Here is a 19872-nt window from a genome sequence, read left to right as displayed (position 1 = left end):
AGAGATAGACGTAGAGACACAGATAGACAGACAGACAGACAGACAGGCAGAGATGGATGGCAGCACTAGCAGTAGAAATAGCAGCTATAATTATAATAATACTGGAAATATGACCGATAATAGTAGTTACAGCTGTAATAATAGCTGAGATTAATAATAGCAGCTTTAATAGTAACAGAACTACGACTAAAAATAATAACTGTAGTGATGAGAGTCAGGCAGGCCCATGGCAGCAGCACCCAGGCGTACCAGGACCACGATCCACAGCAACCTGAGAGACGAGAAAGCACAAAGACACTCCGGGGAAGATATAAAGTTAGTAACATGCATTGGAGGGACATGAATGTGTAAAGATGGAGAGGAGGAAAGCTCAGTGCATCATGGGAAGTCCCCCAGCAGTCTAGGCCTATAGCAGCATAACTAGGGGCTGGTCCAGGCAGGCCTGAGCCAGCCCTGACTATAAGCGTTATCAAAAAGCAAAGTTTTAAACCTACTCTTAAAAGTAGAGAGTGTGTCTGCCTCCCGGACCCAAACTGGGAGCTGATTGCACAGGAGAGGAGCTTGATAGCTGAAGGCTCTGGCTCCTGTTCTGTTTTTGGAGACTCTAGGAACCACAAGCAACCCTGCATTCTGGGAGCGGAGTGCTCTAGTGGGGTAATAGGGTACTATGAGCTCTTTAAGATATGATGGTGCCTGACCAGTAAGAGCTTTGTAAGTCAGGAGAAGGATTTTAAACTCTATTCTAGATTTTACAGGGAGCCAGTGCAGCGAAGCTAACACAGGAGAAATATGATCTCTTTTCCTGGTTCCTGTCAGTACACGTGCCGCAGCATTCTGGATCAGCTGGAGAGTCCTCAGGGACTTATTGGGACAGCCTGATAATAAGGAATTGCAATAATCCAGCCTAGACGTGACAAATGCATGGACTCATTTTTCTGCATCTGTTTGAGACAGGATCTTCCTGATTTTTGCAATGTTACGGAGGTGAAAGAAGGCAGTCCGTGAAGTTTGTTTTACGTGGGAGTTAAAGGACATGTCTTGATCAAAGAGATTCCTCACGGTGGCGCTGGAGGCCAGGGCAATGCCATCTAGGGTAACAATATCCTTAGATGCTGTGTTTCTGAGGTGTTCAGGGCCAAGAACAATAACTTCTGTCTTGTCTGAGTTCAACATCAGATAATTACAGGTCATCCAGGACTTTATGTCCTTAAGGCGTGCTTGGAGCTTGGCTAACTGATGAGGTTCTTCTGGCTTGATCGATAGATATAGCTGGGTATCATCCGCATAGCAATGAAAATGTATGGAGTGTTTTCTAATGATATCTCCTAAAGGAAGCATATATAAGGTGAATAGTATTGGTCCAAGCACAGAACCTTGTGGAACTCCATGACTGACTTTGGCGTACATGGAGGATTCATCGTTAACATGTACAAACTGAGATCCATCTGATAAATACGACTTAAACCAGCTTAGTGCGGTTCCTTTGATGCCAATTAAATGTTCCAGTCTCTGTAATAGGATATGATGGTCAATGGTGTCGAATGCAGCACTAAGGTCTGACAAAACAAGTATAGAGACAAGTCCCTTGTCTGATGCAGTTAGAAGGTCATTTGTAACTTTCACCAGTGCTGTCTCTGTGCTATGATGAGCTCTGAAACCTGACTGAAAGTCCTCAAGCAACTTATTGTCATGTAGAAAATCACACAGCTGGTTGGCGACTGCTTTCTCAAGAATCTTGGAGAGAAAGGGAAGGTTAGATATAGGTCTATAGTTGGCTAAAACCTCTGGATCAAGAGTGGGCTTTTTAAGAAGAGGTTTAATTACAGCTACTTTAAAGGACTGTGGTACGTAGCCTGTTAATAAAGACAGATTGATCATGTCTAGTAAAGAAGTATATATATATAGACTCTGGGCTCCGCCCATTCAGGAAGAGGGAGGCAGGTAGGAGTGGTTGGGGATTTTCCACAACCGCCCCTCAAATATGTGAATCATATTTGATTTTAAGGAAAATCCTCATGGACCAAGCAGAGGTTCTGTATCATCCTTGATCTCCGTGAGAGCAACCAACCGACTGACAGGACGCACACAGGTTTTTCCTTTCATCAGTATCTCTGCAACTCTGACTCTGCCATCTGAGCTCGGGAGAACTTTCTGCACTTTTCCAATTGGCCATGACGCACGGGGAAGATTGGGGTCCACAACCATAACCATGGCATTCGAGGTGAGATTAGGGTTATCCACTTTCCATTTTTGTCGTGACTGAAGTGTTGGTAGGTAATGTTTGACAAAACTTGGCCAGAATTGGTCAGCAAGCACTTGACTGTGACGCCATCTCCTTGTACCCAGAAGGTAGGGACGGGCATAGATGACCTGTGGAAGGGCCGCCTCCAGCCGCCCCTTGAGAAGAAGATTGGGAGTCACTGGGTCAGGGTCGGATATGTCCGATGATAGGTATCCAAGGGGTTTTGAGTTTGAGATCTCCTCCACCTCTATTAGCATAGTGTTCAACATATCTTCTGTGACAGTTTGATCACCCAAGGTCACACGTAAGGCAGACTTGATGGGTCTCACCTCCCTTTCCCAGGTTCCCCCGAAGTGTGGAGCATGTGGGGGAATTCTCAAGAAGCAGACTTTGGATTTTTCCAGTTGTTCCTGAAGGGCAGGCGTCAACTGATCAATGGTTTTCTGTAACTCTCTCTCTCCTCCAATGAAGTTAGTGCCACGGTCAGAGATGACCTCAAAGGGGGTTCCACGCCGAGCGACAAAGCGGCGGAAAGACGCTGTCAGTATCCAGGCTGGCAAGAAGCTCAATATGGATACAGTGTGTGAGACATTTGAAAAGTATTCCCCATCTCTTTTCCTGTCGGTGGCGAGGGACCAGTGGTTTTGCTTTCCATTTCTTACAGTCGATACATGAATGCTGATGTTTCCTTACTGCTTGTCTCCCACGCAGGATCCAATAGTTCCTCCTGAGGCTGGCAAAAACTCTTTCTGGGCCAGGATGGTGCAACTTGTGGTCATAATCCTTGATGAGCAGTTGTGTAATGTAGTGTTTTGGATCCAAGACTACTGGATGGATATTGTTGTAATCCAGATCCTCACTTTTCCGCAACCGACCACCCACTGCTCAGGTTTGTGGTGTAATCGAACTCGGGGGCCAGACTGTTTAGCCGACTTTGGTTAGGGACAGGTTTACTCGCTTGTAGTAAAGCATACTCTTCTGGGAAACTCCCCTGTTGTGCATGCTGTAAGAGGAGAATTTCCACGTGGGATCTCTCAGGGGGTTGAGAACCTGGATCTGAAGACGAGATGATATGAGATGCGCCAACCACTAAATCCTCCCAGCACTGGAAGTTGAGGAAGGAACGTTGGTCGGCATTACATGAGTAGTACCACAGAGTGCAGATTTTTTCAACTCTGTAGCTGCATCATTGGAAGCAGTCATTGGAAAACCTGACGGGAGAATGTGCGCACCTGCTGTACGTAACAACTCAGACCCATGCGTACGAACATTTTGGAGACGCGGGCGGTGAGGTGGTGAACTGAAGCCAGGTTGTATAATGATGCCATCAACATTCAAACCAGCAGTGTTATTCGTACTTGCACTTGTAGCGAGCCATAGCTTAATAGTCCAAGCAGCCTGGCTTTATGATAATAAATAAAGATATAACTTCTAAAATAACCCTTAAATTGAGTTGTCTTCTTCACAGAAATGAATTAAATGCATGTATATTATATATTTACATATATATGTATATAAAAAGATTCTTACACCCTTAAAATCAAGAGAGCTTCACGACCCCCCGTGGAGGTTTGGTCTCAAGCGCTCCCTTGTCCACACATGACCAGTGGAGACGAACATGTAAGCGTCTTAAATCTATCTTAAAGCAAGTTTACCTGGATATGATTTGATGTGACGGGTGTACAAAAGGGGCAATTCTCTTGCTCTGGGACAGTCGACACTATTTCTCGTTTTCATCTCAGATAGATGTTCCTTCCTTTTTTTGGTTTGGATAGGCCCGGTGATTCCAGAATTCTCAAACTGCGGGCCTCCATTTCTATTTTCTCATGTTGATTTTAACATTAAAATTAGCATCAAACATTGTTTGCTTTTTTAGCTGGTGTGGGTTGTAAAAATGGACAAATTGTATCATACATTTAGAACAGCACAATCTCAAAAGGTGACAAAGAACCACAGAGAAGAGACAGAGCCTTTAACATGCAAGCATGCATTTTAAAAACACAAGTAACGGGATAATGTACAGCCAAATCCATATTGTGGCCACATCTCTACAGGTGTGCCCATAGTCACATCCGTCACACATGTAGCGGCCATTTGATCTGCTCCCCCTCTGTACAGATTACAGACATTTCATTGCACTGTTATCTTCAGCTCCTTCCCGTTCCTCTGTTATGAGGACAGCACCACCACCCCACCCACCGACCTGAGACGTTTATCACTCGTGACAAACTGTCCCCCTTTGCACAGGGAAAGATAAGGGAACGTAATTTACCTTATCGTTCAGATGATGGTGACGTCGTCTGGGGTTATTTTCTGAAACTTTCCACGTGATCCTCAAGATCCCTAGTGTTTTGGGTTTTTTTACAGGCTGAGGAGTATTGGCCGTGATGATACGCTGATTTTGATGTGTAAAATCGTGTGGCGTGCCCTTTTAGTTTGATGCACTCTTACGCATGTGCGCATCTATGGAACGTGGAAATGTTTCGCCGTCTTTCCAAGTTTTGAGATATGTTGCATTATTAGAAAGTGTCACTTGTTGCCTGGCCCTGTGTTGCTCTTGTACAATGTGATCACTTATCTTTCTGACTTCAAGCGGGCAACTTTGTCCACACGCTGACAGCAAAGCGCAACGGGGGAGACACAAATTCATTTAGAGCCATTTCATTAAAAATTACTGGCTTGTTGCTCTATTAGTATCATATGGTGCTGATTTCGCCTGTGGCTGCACACCATGGGGAAACAAAGTGCCCGAGACAGTGACAGCACAAATTGTATTCTCATGACGATGCTCAGGCACTTAACCATTCAGCGATCCAAGTTTCTGTCTTTACAGTACTGAACAAACAAAAAAATACTTCTAAAACTAAAAACGCGATAAAGGCAGTGACAAGTCTTTACACTGGAATGGAACAGCATGGAACTAACTATTGAATTTGCTTACATTGTTGAATGAATAAATCAAATAAATCATAATTATTCATGTATTATTATACGTAACGCTACCATTTATTTCGCCGTTTGCTGCATTTGCAACCGAGTTTGAGAGGCAACGGGTGTTTTTTTTGTTTATTTTCCTATGTGGCTTTAGTTGGGAGATTTCAGGCAAAGATGGGGTTATAAACTGAGAGCATGTCTGAGAGCTACTGCGGAGCCTGAATCCTGAAAGAAAGAGGTAACCAATGAAGGTTTCGGGGTGCTGGAGTTCTGGGTAAATTGTAATCTATCGATTGTTTTTGCAGCTCATATCACCATCCACGGTTACTCCTTGGTTTTTCATCTGGTCACTTGTTTTTGGAGATCTGGACTCCAGTTACTCGCAGACCAGCTGTCTCAGGGCACCGGAGACCAAAATCTTGCTTTTCTCATGTTTCAGCTCAAGGAAGTTTGCTTCAGTCTGTCCAGTCTGTCAAGATGATTTCCAAGCCATAAACTCCGGCTTAAAAATCGTCAGTGGCTATAGTGAGATGAGAAGCAGCGTGTCATCAGAATAATTATGGTGGCTGATGTTTGTGGCCGAGGGGAAGCATGTATAAGTGAAATGGAAGAGGATCCAGGATGGAGCCCTGCGGGACCCCACGCGGTAATTCGTAACTGATGGAGTGGAAGTCCCCAAGTGTGACGATGAAGTTTCGATAATGCAGGTAAGATTCAAACCCCTGGAGAACCGTCCCAGACAGGCCCACCCAGTGTCAGCCTTTCAAGCAGCGTCCCATGATCCACTGTGTCAGATGCAAAGATATACAACCTTCTCGATGATCTTACTCAGGAAGGTGAGGTTGGAGATTGCAAGTTGCAAAGTACCATTAGGTTGTTCTTTTTTAGAAGTGGTCTGAGCAGCAGTTTTCATGCAATGGGGAAAAATACCAGTCTTGAGAGAACAGTTTACTGTTGACGAGATGTCGTCTGTTAAAAATTCGGCCACTTCCAGTGGATCAAGGGGGGCTGGTGGAGAGCTTACGTCGATTGATAGCAGTCAGTCAGATCTCTGGAGTCTACAGTGGAGAAATGCTGAGACCGTCGGCCCTCAGTGGTGGACGTACGTCATGGTTAGAGGGGCCAGTGATTGAAATACTTGCGTCTGATGTTCCGAATGTTGTCGTTGAAAGGCGATGCAATGATTTGAACATCTGGGGGGGGGGGGGCCTCAGAGACTGCCGATGTAACCATGCCACCTCCATTCCTCTCTCCGTTCCACAGAGGCGCGCACACCTTGTTGTCATCTGTTGATAAGATCGGAACGCATCAGTCAGCCAGCTCTCTCCTCGTGACACCTGGGGGTTGAGATGGAGATTAATTATCGTCGTTAAAAACTGAATATTAATTCCTATCTTGCCATCAAGTCTGGAATAGGATAGATGATATCAGCCCCTCCCCCGACCCCACTGATGGAACTTTATATTAACTGTTCAATCAAAACATAGTTAAGGTTAAGGTAAATTGATTTAATGATACGTAACTGTGCAAGAAGTAATTCGTCTTGCGAGGCCAAACTTTCTCTGAAAACTAAAATGCTCTGTGGGTAGCGGACATGGCATCATGTGCCTGATGCCTGTGTAGTTCTTGTGCTCTGGAGAGGCTAGATGAAACCCCTGTATCCAGTGCTATATTCAGGGGTATGCTTCCAGCGGGGGGGGCTGTCTCATGATGTGTGAAGTGATTTCAACTTACTCAAGCTAATTAGTCTCTCTTCTTCCTGTTAATTGATATTTTAACATGGCCGACATGTATTTTTTAAAGAGGACCTGTTATGCTTTTCCTTATTTTCTGTTATATATGTAACGTTATGTCGGATATTCACACTAAACGTTGCCAAAGTTGCCAAATAATGAGGTAAAGGTATGTAAAAGTAATCCCTGTGAGCCAAAAGCTCAGGCTGCAGACTGCTCGGAACGCTCCGATTCAGTTTTTTCAGCCGCTGGGTCTATCTGATGTCAGACAGGCACGGATGTCCTAATATGGTCATCTGCTCCAGGCACAGATGATGACAGATGACAGACGTTTATGTCAACGTTGCATCGCAACGGTTTGCCTTTGGAGATTCTTCCAAAGACTTCCGGAACTTGGCCGGCCAATCAGAAGAAAGTGGACTTTTAGGGAGGGGGGGCGGCCTTAAAGAGACAGGAGCTCCAACGGCTTGTTTCAGACAGAGGGTGAACTGAGGGGGCTGCATGAAGGGCCAGGAGAAGATAAATCAGGACTTTTTTGAACTGTGAATCATGCAAAGCTGCTCTAGTGGAGTCACAAAATGAAAATATACAGCTGGAAATAAGAACAATAGGTCCTCTTTAAGAACAAACATTGTTTTCAGCCAAATAATAATGGATGCAAGTATAAAATAAGAGAGATAGTCCTGTCTAGTCACCAGGGTTGACCTATAATGCAATACTATAAGCTTGTGCCAGTCAGTCAGGCTTCCACCCTTCCTTTCATATGGTTCGTCTTTAGTTTAATTTCTTTTAGTTGAGTAAAATTAGCTTTCTTTTTTATTTGTTACATCTCCTGTCTGGTCCTGGTCCATTGTTGATTCCACCTGCTCATAATTCCTCCCACCAATAATTTAGTCACTCTGCTCCAGCCTCTTCCTCCAGTCTGTTTGACAACCCGGAGATGGTCACCAAAATTTCAAAACATGTGTGCTAACAGATTGTGCATGTGTTTGCCCTGGGGGGCGGGAATTTTCAACTTCTTACTGTCGTGATTAGATCCAATAAGTGGAGAGGGAGCGCTGTTTTCAGGCCCTTACTCCATCACACTGTGCGTCAAACCATTCCCTCCCTCATTTTTAGTCCTGAATTGCAATATGAAACACAAGCGGCAGTTAAGCTAACTGGTCTTTTATGGAGATCAGACTCTCTCAAAAACAAAACAACAAGAAATAGTGCAGGAGCAGCAGCTTTCTTTGTTTGGAAAAGTTCAACGCAATAATTAGGAAATGCGTGATAGTCCCCCACCTGTGCGAGGACGGTGAAATGAAAGTGTTGCTTTTGTATTCGTTTGTTCGAGAGACCCACGCACAATCATGCCCTGTAAGCGCAGACAAACATAACATAAATTCACATACACACGGTTTACATACGCAACACAGTGGTTCGGCATTAAAGAATCAGATCAGCTTTATTGGCCAAGTGTGAGCGCACACGAGGAATCGGACTACAGTTTTTTTTTATTGCTCTCAGTGTGCTTGTAGACATCATATAGACAATAGACAGGACAGGATGTACACAAGTATGTGAAAGAAATAGGTGTATATATAAATGTATATATGATATATATATATATATAAAAATCAGGAGCAAGCAATTTAGTCAGTGTAAGTGGAATACTGTTTTTAAAACAAAAAGAGAAACCAATTGGACGCCAACATTTTCTACATGTGTGTTTCTATGTGGGGGTTTGGACCCAACACTATTAGTTTGTATGGAATAGAGTAAATCTGTGTTATGTATGAATGATTGATTTTAGATAGTTTGGACAAGCAGCGGACTGTCGGTCCCACAGTACGGACCGACAGGACTAAAATCCCTCAGAGATCTATTGAAGTCCCTCGATGCGATCAATCACCAAACACAAGGGGGCGGGGGGCAAAGCGGCAAAATGGCAAGGCCGCCTTTTGTTTTTCAGCTGACATTAATTATTCCAAACTCTTGATTTCACCGTCAGATATCTCCTAAAATATATCTGTCATCTGCTTGTCAAAACTTCATTGTAGACAAATATTATATGAATTAATATATGCCTTTCAAAACCTTCAAAACCAACTTTTTGGGAACTGAGTGAAAGAAAAGCCAGCTTTCAGTTTGACCAATGGGGGCACTGAGTGTTGGCCTGATGCACTCCTGTATTAGAATTACATACAGTATGACCTGCGGACCGAGTACCCCTAAAAAGCTTGAAGTATACTTTCAAGATCATTCAGAAAGTCCTGAAAAATTGACACTAAAGGTGCTTTCCTTAAAAAAAAGTGAAGTGGAAGTAGTGCGATGCAAAAAAGGTCCTGCAGACTCGTTGAAATCGTTGCAAATTGAAATTGTTTGTTGAGCCGAAAGCAATGGAACCGTTTACACCTACCGCTGGTAAACAGAGTTTGTTTGTTCTCATCGTTGGGAAAAGGTTGTCAAACCACAGTAGATTGTAAAACCTCTTCAAACATTGTCAATGTTCCATGGAACTATAGTTTATCATATGTGTATATATATATACATATAAAAGGAAAAAAATGGTTTAAACGACATCAAATATATAGTTAAAATGTACAATTACGACCATATTTTGAAATATTTGTATTAATTGCACTAAATGAATGCTGGTTAGAAAATGCATAACTCAATGTCAAGTTGACTATAAGACTTGAATATGTATTAGTTGATTAGTTTGCACACAAAATAATTTAGTTTAGTCACATCGTTGTTGTTTGTGTTGAAAAGCCATTAATGTATACGTTTAACAACTTAACACCTTTGTGTACGCTAGGTATTCCCGCTTGATATGATATATAAATTCTATGTTATCAAAACACATTGAAAATGAAATCAGCAGTCAGACAAGGGTCTTGGGTTTGTTTAACATAAAAATAAACACTGGTAATTTGATGTTGTATAAGATATATATATATATATCCCCTGTTAATGTAACATAGACTTTTATGCTCAAGAGCACGAATGATTTAATTGTGTGAGCAAAAGGTTCTGTAGAGCTGAACAGAAATGTCCAGTCAGATGAGGGTCATGTGACGCAGTTATTTTGTGTCAGGTGTACCCATAGGTGACTTTCATGTCATTGTACTGTACCACACTAAAGGTACCGTGTGCAAACCATTTCCAATAAACCCTGAAGTTGAGTGAGCGAATTGGGATTTACCGAAGCAGTTCCCGGTTTGTTTTTTTTCCTCCACATATCATGTATATGTTAGTCATGTGATAGACAACTCATTATGTTTATGTTATATTTTAACATTAGCACACATTTATACCATCTAGAATGGTACCCAAAACTGCCATGTTTTAAAGACATTCTTTGTGTATATCTTCATAGATGTATGCGAAACTAAATTTTTATCTCTATAAACATATATATAGCGTTCAGGTTTCCGTTTGTAGTCCAAGTGGTATTAACCAATCACCTTTGAGCAGGCTTCGGTTGCATGCAGGTAAACAGTACCTTTTTTTTTTTCTTACATTTATCTGCAGATTGCTCAAATTTCAACTAGTGTCTGTTCAATGTTGCACTCTGGTAGTCTGGAAGTTATATATATCTACTTGTTGAAAGCGCCTCCCCTTTTTACTGATAGGTCACTGAGTCATACCTTGTAAAAAAAAAAAAAAAAAAAAATAGATTGAATACACCAAAGTCCTTTCAAATTCTCATGTTTTTATTCATCCGTTTAGCTTCGTCCATAGATTGGATGACATTACTTTCAGCGTCTCCAAGGAAATTTGCCGTTGCCTTTAGCTCTAGTCTCTTTGTTTTCCAGCACTATGCATTTTATTCATTTAGTTCGTTGCAGTGTTTGTTGTACATTCAATTCACATTTAACTCGACAAAAGCACACGCACTCCAAGTCCCACGTTGCCTTGCGCGGCAGAGGAGGGGCGCGGGCCTGGGAGTGGTCGACGGCACTGTCACGTGACGCGCCCGGCGTCTCCCCATTGAGCGGCGGGTTGTTTTGTTTGATGTGACATCCTGCTTTTTTTTTTTTTCCCGGGGGCTATAGAAACGGCAGGCACCTCCGACGGCCGGGACAACGCACCGAGCGCAGCCCTGTCAGAACCGCCACCCCGCCAACAAAACCCGACGCCACGGTACGTTCAACCTACTCTGGCAGCTGTAGACACGCACTTGCGTTGGTTCTCTGAACTTCAGCGTGATAAAAAAAAAACTTTGACGAGAGCAGGGCCCCGTGTGTCGTAACGTCAGCCTGCGTGTTGAGCAAAGGTCTCGGGTTGTAGAGCACGCACTCGGTGGTGGCTCAGCCGGGACTCGGTGCGTCGGTGAGTTAGAAGCGTGTTTCCATCAAACAGGCGCATTATCAAGCCGAGTCCGTTAGACGTATGACCTATTGTCACTTCCGCTTTGTTGGGGGAAAAAACCTCCTGCCTTTTGTTTATTGCTCGGAGGTTAAAGGTGTTCGCCGCATGTGGTGGCTTTTTTAAAGGGAAGCCAAACTTCCAAAGTTCCTCGACTCGGTGAATGCCTCAGAACAAACGAGGGGAAAAAAACTACTAGGTTGTTGTTTTTACGTGACTGTGTTTCCACGTGATGTAGCTAATTCCTGCTGTTCTCAGAAGCTTCTCCATCATTTGCATGTTGTGGTGGATAGAGCTGTGGGTTTCTTACTTTCCTCACAGTTTTTGCTTTTGTATTCTACATGGTCACTAAGGTATGGGAGTTTAGCTTGAGTTTTTAATCCTTTTAAAAGTAAATGTATAATTGGTACTTTTTAAAGGGGACCTGTTATGCTTTTCCTTATTTTCTGTCGTATATATAATGTTACAATGTTGAATATTCATACTAGACGTTGCCAAATAATGAGGTAAAGGTATGTAAAAGTAATCCCTGTGAGCCAAAAGATTCAGGCTGCAGACTGCTCTGAACGCTCCATTTCAGTTTTTTCCAACCGCCGGGTCTATCTGATGTCAGATAGGCATGGATGTCCTTATATGGTCATCTGCTCCAGGCACAGACCAGATGTTTATGTTTCTGTCATTGTTGCTTATTATCGCTAAGTTTACAGTTTGCCTTTGGAAGTTCTTCCAAAGACTTCTGGAACTTGGGCGGCCAATCTGAAGAAAGTTGGCTTTTGGGGATTGATTAGCTGAAATGATTAGCTGATTAATACGTGAACATGTTACCCCACCCCACCAGCCTTACTGGCCTGCGAGTGGCTAGTACTTAGTGGCTCATTACTTTGACGCATCCTTGTGATCGGTTGCTCGCTGTGGGCGCCGCTGTTCCCCTAGGGTGAAGCATTTTGGTAACTCATGGGAAATAATCAAAGCTGTTTGTATTCATGTAGGACCCCGCCACTCATAGTAGGAAGCAGGGCCTTTAATGTTTATGATGTAAGTGGAGGTGGTCGTTGTTTCAGACGAAGGCAGCCCACCTTTGCTATAAAAAAAAAACCTTTTACTTGAGTTCATCCTGCCATCCCATTATGGTTCTCTCCTAATGTATCCTCTTTCTTCCCCTCCCTTCCTTCTTAGATCCATCATGAATTTCTTCCTGGAAACGATCCAAGTCCTCCTGCTGTCCATCTGGTACAACGTGGAATCCTTCATCCACCTCTTTGTGCCCACGAAGAAGAAGAACATAAGTGGTGAGGTGGTGCTGATAACCGGGGCGGGCAGCGGGATCGGCCGTCTCATGGCTCAGGAGTTCGCGGCTCTCGACACCGTGCTGGTGCTGTGGGATATTAACCAGGAGGGGATGAAGGAGACGGCTAGGCTGGTTAAACAGGGCGGAACCAGAGTCCACTACTATCTGTGTGACTGCAGCGACAGGAACGAGGTCTACAGAGTGGCTGACCAGGTACGGTTTGACCAAGTCCAAATGCCTGGCTTGCTGTGCTCAGCTAGCTGCACTTGTTCTTGTTGTTGCTTCCATTTTTCAGATGAACAAATCAGGAGAAAATTAATTTTGTTGGAAGCCTGTCTCTGTTTCAGCCACACACCCTCGCGAACCCGTGCCGAACCAGCGCTGATTTAAAAAGTTAGAACTGAAATGAAACGTGTGTTTCTTTGTTTGAGAACACTATTATTGTTAACTGTTTTTGGAGGGGGGGGGGTGAAAAAGAGAACATTATTAGACGTATAAAGTGGCAAAATAAGGCGGCAGGGAGACAACCACGCCCACTTAGGAGAAAGGAAGTGTATACCATTTCGTACCATTGGCGCAGCTTGTAATGCGCCATCTTCCGTTACGGAGCATCTTTGGTTTGCGCTCAAAGTAATTGCAGAGATCTGTCAACGTCAGCAGCTATTAAAAAGAGGTCTGATGGGTGAAGTCAGACCGGGTTGTAAACCAACAGTTTACACGCTTTGGAGACAGGTGTTGTAAACTGTCTGACATATACACAGATGCAGATATATTCCTGCAATAATCTAATATTGGCCGATATATCAAGTCGAGCTTTAATTTTGACGCTTTATTTTCTACAAATCATCTTTCGTTGGCAGAGTGGTTTCCTGTCTAACTTTATCAAAACACAGCCCTCTTACATTTATTGGTTTATCATGTTGTTTTAGGCAGCATATTTTATGTTCAGCTGCTAGATATTTACCTAGTTTAGCCTTTAGCCTATTTTATGTTGGGTAGTAGTAGTAGTGTACTTTCCTGGAAATTTGAGAGCCGCGAGACTCAACCACATGGTCCACGTTCTGGCTGTAAAACCAAAACCGCGAACCAGGGCTGCACAACTAACGGAACGTTAATCTCGATCGCGATTTTGGCTTCCCACAATTAATTTGAACACGATCGGATGGGATATTTCATAAATCAAGCGCTTCCTAAACTAAAACAGCCAGTCATCTTGCTTCCAGGAGATGCACTGTGAGTAAGGGCCGGCCCTTCATTTGATGCAGAGATTTGTACATTAGCAGGAACGTAGCACAACATGGAAGTGAACGCGGCGCTCTGTTTATTGTGTGTCAGCACTTGTCCGTGTTCATATAAAACCTGTTGTTTCGAGGGAATTGTTCATGACATTTCGCAATGTAAAAAAAAAAAAACAGAAAAATCAGCTTGTCAGTGCTCACTGGTGGAGAAACTGTGTAATGGAGACATGGTAAATTACACTGGGGAACACAATTTTTGTTGAGTTAGGTCTGACAGCTGTTTTTAACTAATTTTTGGGTGCGGAATCCAAAACTGATCTCAGTTTTTCTCTATCACGTCAAGTTTTTGAACTATAGGATCCCCGTTTTCTTAAAAAATATGAAAAATACTGTCCTTAACAGATATGTGTGTGATAGTACTGACCTATTGGGAACTGCACACACCTCTCACCGCACTGTCTCAATTGTGACTGCACAAACAAGTTGCCACGTAGCTGTAGATGAGTCCAATCGTAATCAGCTGTCAAGTCTTACTACAGCTAATCAGTGGAATTTTGCTTATCTGGAGGGTAAGCTGTGAAGAAAAAACTTGACGTGCTAGAAAAAAACTGACTGCAATTTTGGAATCAGCATGCCAATTTTAGTTTTAATCAGCATAAAAATCTAACTCAACAGAAATTTTTTTTCAAATTGTTCCCCAGTGTTACCTGAGACTGAGACATACAGGCCGACATAAACGCCGATACTGACATCTTTTGGTTTGATGTCACGTAAGTAGACGTGCAGCTTCCGACTAGTTTTATTGCACTTGAAGCTGCCGTAATTCCCGTATTTGAATGAGCGGCACATGGACGCGCTAAAAAAAAAAATGAGGTTCAGTGATCCTTACCTGCCGAGAGTGGGAGTCCCGAAATGGCTCAGCCTAGTTTTACACTGAAAGGTGAACCGATGAAAATACGCATATGTTATTTTCTTTCTTTTTTTTTTCTTGTTTGGCCAGTTGTTAAATAGATGATATCCACATAGACTCAGTTTATGAACACCTCTTGGTGTAGCACAATACAGTTCAACACAAGCACAAATGATAACTTTTGAAAGTTAAAAAGTTTTAAATATATAACCGAATCATTATAACGTTCATGAAGGTGGGATTTATCGCCGGGCTGTTGTGTCACGCTGCATTAGTTTAGACCCTAATGTAATGTAGTGTAGTGGTATGTAAATCAGGGCGTCGCCTGGAAAAGGTCATGCATGCGTAATCAGCACAAACCAGGCCTGGACAATGCATGTGGTTATTGGGTGTGCCATGGTGCTGCCTTCAGGGTATCGTATTTGATAACATTTAATGCTAAAATCTTACAAATAATACAACTTTATTCCTAATGGTAAGTCAGCTCAAGGAAAAAAAAAAATTCTGAATTTAAATCTAGCTGTTTGTCTGTGTGTGTGTGTGTGTGTGTGTGTGTGTGTGTGTGTGTGTGTGTGTGTGTGTGTACACGCGCCCTTGAGGCAGGGGTGGAGTGACTGTTGTGTAAACAGACACACTATTAGCCTACTACACTAAACATGGCCAGGAACTGTAACGGCTAGACCCAGGTGAATACAGAGAGAAGGATCTGGACCACTTTTTAAGGTAAACAACACCGCGGTTGTTGCATGGCTCAGGGCTGTCGCAACACACACGTGTGTGTGTGAGAGAAAACTAAAGTCAGTCATAAAAGACTAGATTAGTTGCAGCTACGCCAACAGATGTAAGGCCATTATCTTGTATCAGGCTTACAAGACAGGAATATTGAACGGCACAGTGTACCGCAACCTGTCTGCTGATTGGTGCTTGAACAAGAACAGATGCCTCGAGTTGAAATTTGTTTTTATTTATTAAGAGAGGTGAAAACTGCTGAGACCACAGCACTGATTCACCAGCTGAAAAAAGAATATTTATATAAATATAAAAAAAAAATATCAGAGTCAGCATTGTTACACTTCCTGTTCCCTCGTCTCGAAGTCAATGGGTGTTTTGAACAGGTTTTTGGTGAGATTTTAACGTTTTGTTCTACAACATAAAATACGTCAGTAGATACCCCCCCACTCGTGAATTTTGGATCTTTTACGTGTCTTAAAAAAGGTGGTTGCTAACAAGCGGCTAAATGAGACTACAGAGGTTGTCGCGGACATTAAACGTCTTCATGCCGAACACGGAAAGTCATCTACTCACTAGTCCGCCTTTACGGCCTCGCTGTGTTTATACTCTGTATCTATCTATCTATCTATCTGTCTATATATCTATATCTATCTATATTCTCTTAAAAGTGAAGCTTAGTGGTGGTGATGTTGAAGTGATGCGACCGTGGTGTAGTTCGTTTGTAGCCTAACGTTAGCTTTTTACTTTACACTTCAAAAATCCTAAAAGTGGTGTTCATCTTGCTGAACAGAACATGTAAGCATCATAAACTTTTTGTTTTGCCACAGAGTTTATTTTCTGCAATAATCCAAAATCCCATGGAGAAATCCCATTGGCTTTTAGTCGAGGGAACCAGGGCGACGCTAACTTCCGGGTTTGGCCTACTAAAACACATTCCTGCAGCACTCCATAATAGACAAAAAGCTATCAACTGCATTCCTCAGCACATATCATGTCTCCACCTGTCTGTGTCAAGCGGACACCTCATCTCCCACCTATGTTTAGTGGTAACTGCCAAGGGATAAGTAGTTTTTATGCCCCAGGGTCAAGAGAAATGCTAATTTCAGATCAAGCTAGAGGGCAGAGACAAAGCCATCAGGGGCCGCATTCAAAACAGTCTGAGAAAATCTGAGTTCTCCGAACTCAGCCAAAAAACGTCTAGCAAGGTAGCATTACCTTTCAGGGTTAGCTCCTCGCTGGTGTGTGAGACGCACATTTACGATAAACCAGCTAATAGAGTTCACGCGTGGAAATTGTGTTTTTATTAAAGTTACTTCCGTAAAGATCTCCTTCCACACCGAAATGCTTACACAACAGGAAAAAGACAAAACTGCAATGAGACAGACAATCTGCTAAACCTACTTTGCTGCTGCACAGCTCACAACCCAGGCTTACGTCAGAGTTTTTCAAAAGCTCAACTTTCTTTTGCTCACGCTAAAACGCTAGGCTGACGTTTTCAAATGCCATCTTAAGCTGGATTTATGGTCGCCATAGTGTCTCTGGCGAGAGGGTCCGTGCGCCCAAAATGACGTCATCACGCCATGCCAAAGGCTCCGCAAGCTGTCGTGGCGCATGGTCGCGTACCTCTGAATTTTTGTAACTGGGCGTCTTACGATTTCAACGTGGACGCCTGTGAAACCAGACTGGCCAAAGCCGGTAGGTCATTTCAAGCACCTCTACGACCCTTCCGTGAAAGACCACAAAGAACCGTAAAGACTACTTTAGTGAGAAATTTTCATTTAGCGGTCTTCTCCCACTGAAATATGGGAGCAGCAAACTAACGCTAACTAAGGCTGGCGGGCGAGTTGAGGTGACAAAATTCAAAATGTCAAGTTTGTACGGAAATACACGATCTTTTCATGGATTATTATTGATGCCGAATTGACAAGAAGACTATCGAAATACAGAGCACTTCATCTTGTGTTTCCAGAGTGATGTGTTTTTACGGACACGTAGGGTGTCACAGTGACCCTGCAAGATCCCCAGTCTTTGCAAAATCTTTTAGTCTATGACTTAAACTCTTCAGATGTGAGAGGGCGTCAGACTTTAGTCAAAGTCTTCTCGTGTATGGTAGGCATGACGCTGTGTCCATGTCATCCATGTCTGTTGTCACTTTTCACGGCTGAAGCTAGCTAAGCCCCCACCCTTGATCCAGCCTACAAAGCTCTAAGTAGACTGGGTGTATAGGTCCCGTACTTGTCATGTGATTTCTCTTTGTGTCGGTGAAGACCAAAAGGATTTTTAGGACTTGAAGATGTATTGCTTTCCTAACTTTTGAAGGGGATTGCACTTTGTGACAGTGCAGCAGACACATTATTGACTGGTTCAAACAGATCAATCACAGGCTCCTAGGAAATAATTCATAGCTTGTGTCTAGACATTTCTTGTGCAACGGAAGTCCCGGAATGGTCACTTTTTATTTAGGGTATCAACAGCTCATGTAAACAGTCTAAACAGTCTTCCGCCTGGTAACATTTCAAGCAAAAACCTACGTGTTGAGGCGCTCCGTCTGCCCTCGGGAATATGTTTTTACAACATGGGGTCCCATCATTCATGACGGCCGTTTTTCCTTTGCCCCACACAGGTGAAGCGAGAGGTGGGCGACGTCAGCATTCTGGTGAACAACGCTGGGATCGTGACAGGAAAGAAGTTCATGGATGCCCCTGATTCCCTGATTGAGAAGACGGTGGAGGTCAACACCATGGCTCACTTCTGGGTCAGTCAGACACGGGGGATGGGGGGTTTGTGGTGTGGCTCCATATATTTTCTTATGCAGACTGAGAAATTAGAAATTAGGCAATATACCCTTCCCAGGCGGCAGCCAGTCCAGAAGCAGCACACATCCGATTGTCTATTTCTGTTTTCATTCTAAATATTTAAAGTTTAGCTAGCAGCATGTAACCTGGTGTTTGGTGCACTCTTTTCAACCAGCTACATAGGCCCTGTTCAGACCTGGTATCAACATGCGCCCTGGGTGATCCGATCACAAAGTGGACAGCTCTAATAGCAGGTGTGAATGCACCCAAGACGAATTGAGATCCGATCACTCAGACCGCATTCGGAGGTGGTCTGGGCAGCTTGTGTCCACATTCTTTCAGCAGCGCGTACGCAAATGCGTCCTGGGCCACATTGTAGGACCACCTACTGCGAAACAAGAGGAACAAGGCGCCACAACAACAGGCAAAAACAGATTCGCGTGGATGGAGTACACACAAAACGTGCTGTGCGACGTCCCCCGCCTGCTCTGCCTCAACTGTCTGCAATTTTACAGAGGTTCCAGGACGACGGATAGCTTTACTTGTTGTTAACATAACCGCTAACTGTAGCTGCTGTTAGTTCGTTAGATAGTTAGCCGGACTGTGAACCTCAGAGAACCGGGGGGGGGGTGCTGGTGTTTTACACCGCTAGCACAGGAGCTTTTGACCGTCGGGTGGAGGAGGTTTAAAGCTTTATTTAGGCACAGAGCAGGCGGAGGACGTCAGAGGGAAAACAAAATATTTATTTCCGTTAAACAGGTTTCACAAGTTTCACCGGTGAGTAATCGTTTTTTTTGTGCAGTAATCAGTGAGGCGACGGCCCCCAGAAACACTCCGCTCCCTCTGCATCTAGCCTGTTGTTTTTCCAACCTAAAGTCTCATTTGTGGTACGATAAACAGTCAAGTTCATCAAATTCAGGGTAAAAACATTTGGTCTTGATGCGCGTGTTTATTTGCATATAGAGCGGGTGAAGTGAGATCCGATCACAAGTGGTCACTGGAGACGCACGTGGAGGCGCATGTTAATGCCAGGTGTGCATGAGCGGTCCACTTGTCATCGGATCACCCAGGAAGAATGTTGATACCAGGTCTGAACAGCCTCATAGAGCGGCCTGCAGTGGAGGGGCGAGCTCCTTTTGTTTACACCAGGGAGCTACTCCAAGCCCCGAAGATCGGCTAAGGTGCCCCGGGGGGAGAAGCTGGAGACAAAATCAGGAGGAAGTACCGCGGCTTACATTTAAATGACAGTTTGGAAGTGGCTGTCAGTGGTCCTCTGAAATGTCAAATCCTATATTTTGCTCTGTGGTTTATTTGTTTTCTGTCTCTCTCTCCGCTCAGACCTACAAGGCCTTCCTTCCCGCCATGATCGCCAACAATCACGGCCATCTTGTCAGCATTGCCAGTTCTGCTGGACTCATAGGAGTCAATGGATTGGCAGGTGTGTGTGTGTTTTCTCCTCCTAATCATATCATGCATGCCACTAATTCTAAAGTAGAGTGCCATTGATTTGGATCCAAGTTTAACTCCTGAAGGAATCGGCGACGTGGACGGTGATTCAGAGGTCTGGAATCAGGCTGGAAAATTGATTCAGTCTGTGTTGATTTGTGCCAATTCATTCCCACGACCGTTAGGAGGGACCAAATT

At 43.6% G+C, this 19872-nt stretch overlaps 1 protein-coding gene across 1 annotated transcript in view; it reads left to right on the top strand.

Annotated features, from left to right (window-relative positions):
* The first annotated feature begins 10961 nt into the window (after nt 1-10961).
* LOC139296745 (epidermal retinol dehydrogenase 2-like) overlaps nt 10962-19872 on the top strand; it is a 31210-nt gene continuing 22299 nt past the window's right edge. The window contains exons 1-4 of the mRNA XM_070919243.1: nt 10962-11040; nt 12442-12766; nt 18057-18188; nt 19567-19666. Coding sequence (XP_070775344.1) covers nt 12449-12766; nt 18057-18188; nt 19567-19666 — 550 coding nt within the window. The 5' untranslated portion in view covers nt 10962-11040; nt 12442-12448. The remainder of the gene's footprint in view (nt 11041-12441; nt 12767-18056; nt 18189-19566; nt 19667-19872) is intronic.

This window comes from Enoplosus armatus, chromosome 14, assembly GCF_043641665.1.
Source record: "Enoplosus armatus isolate fEnoArm2 chromosome 14, fEnoArm2.hap1, whole genome shotgun sequence".
In the NCBI taxonomy this organism is placed as follows: Eukaryota; Metazoa; Chordata; class Actinopteri; order Centrarchiformes; family Enoplosidae; genus Enoplosus; species Enoplosus armatus.
This window is presented reverse-complemented; position numbering and strand designations above follow the sequence as displayed.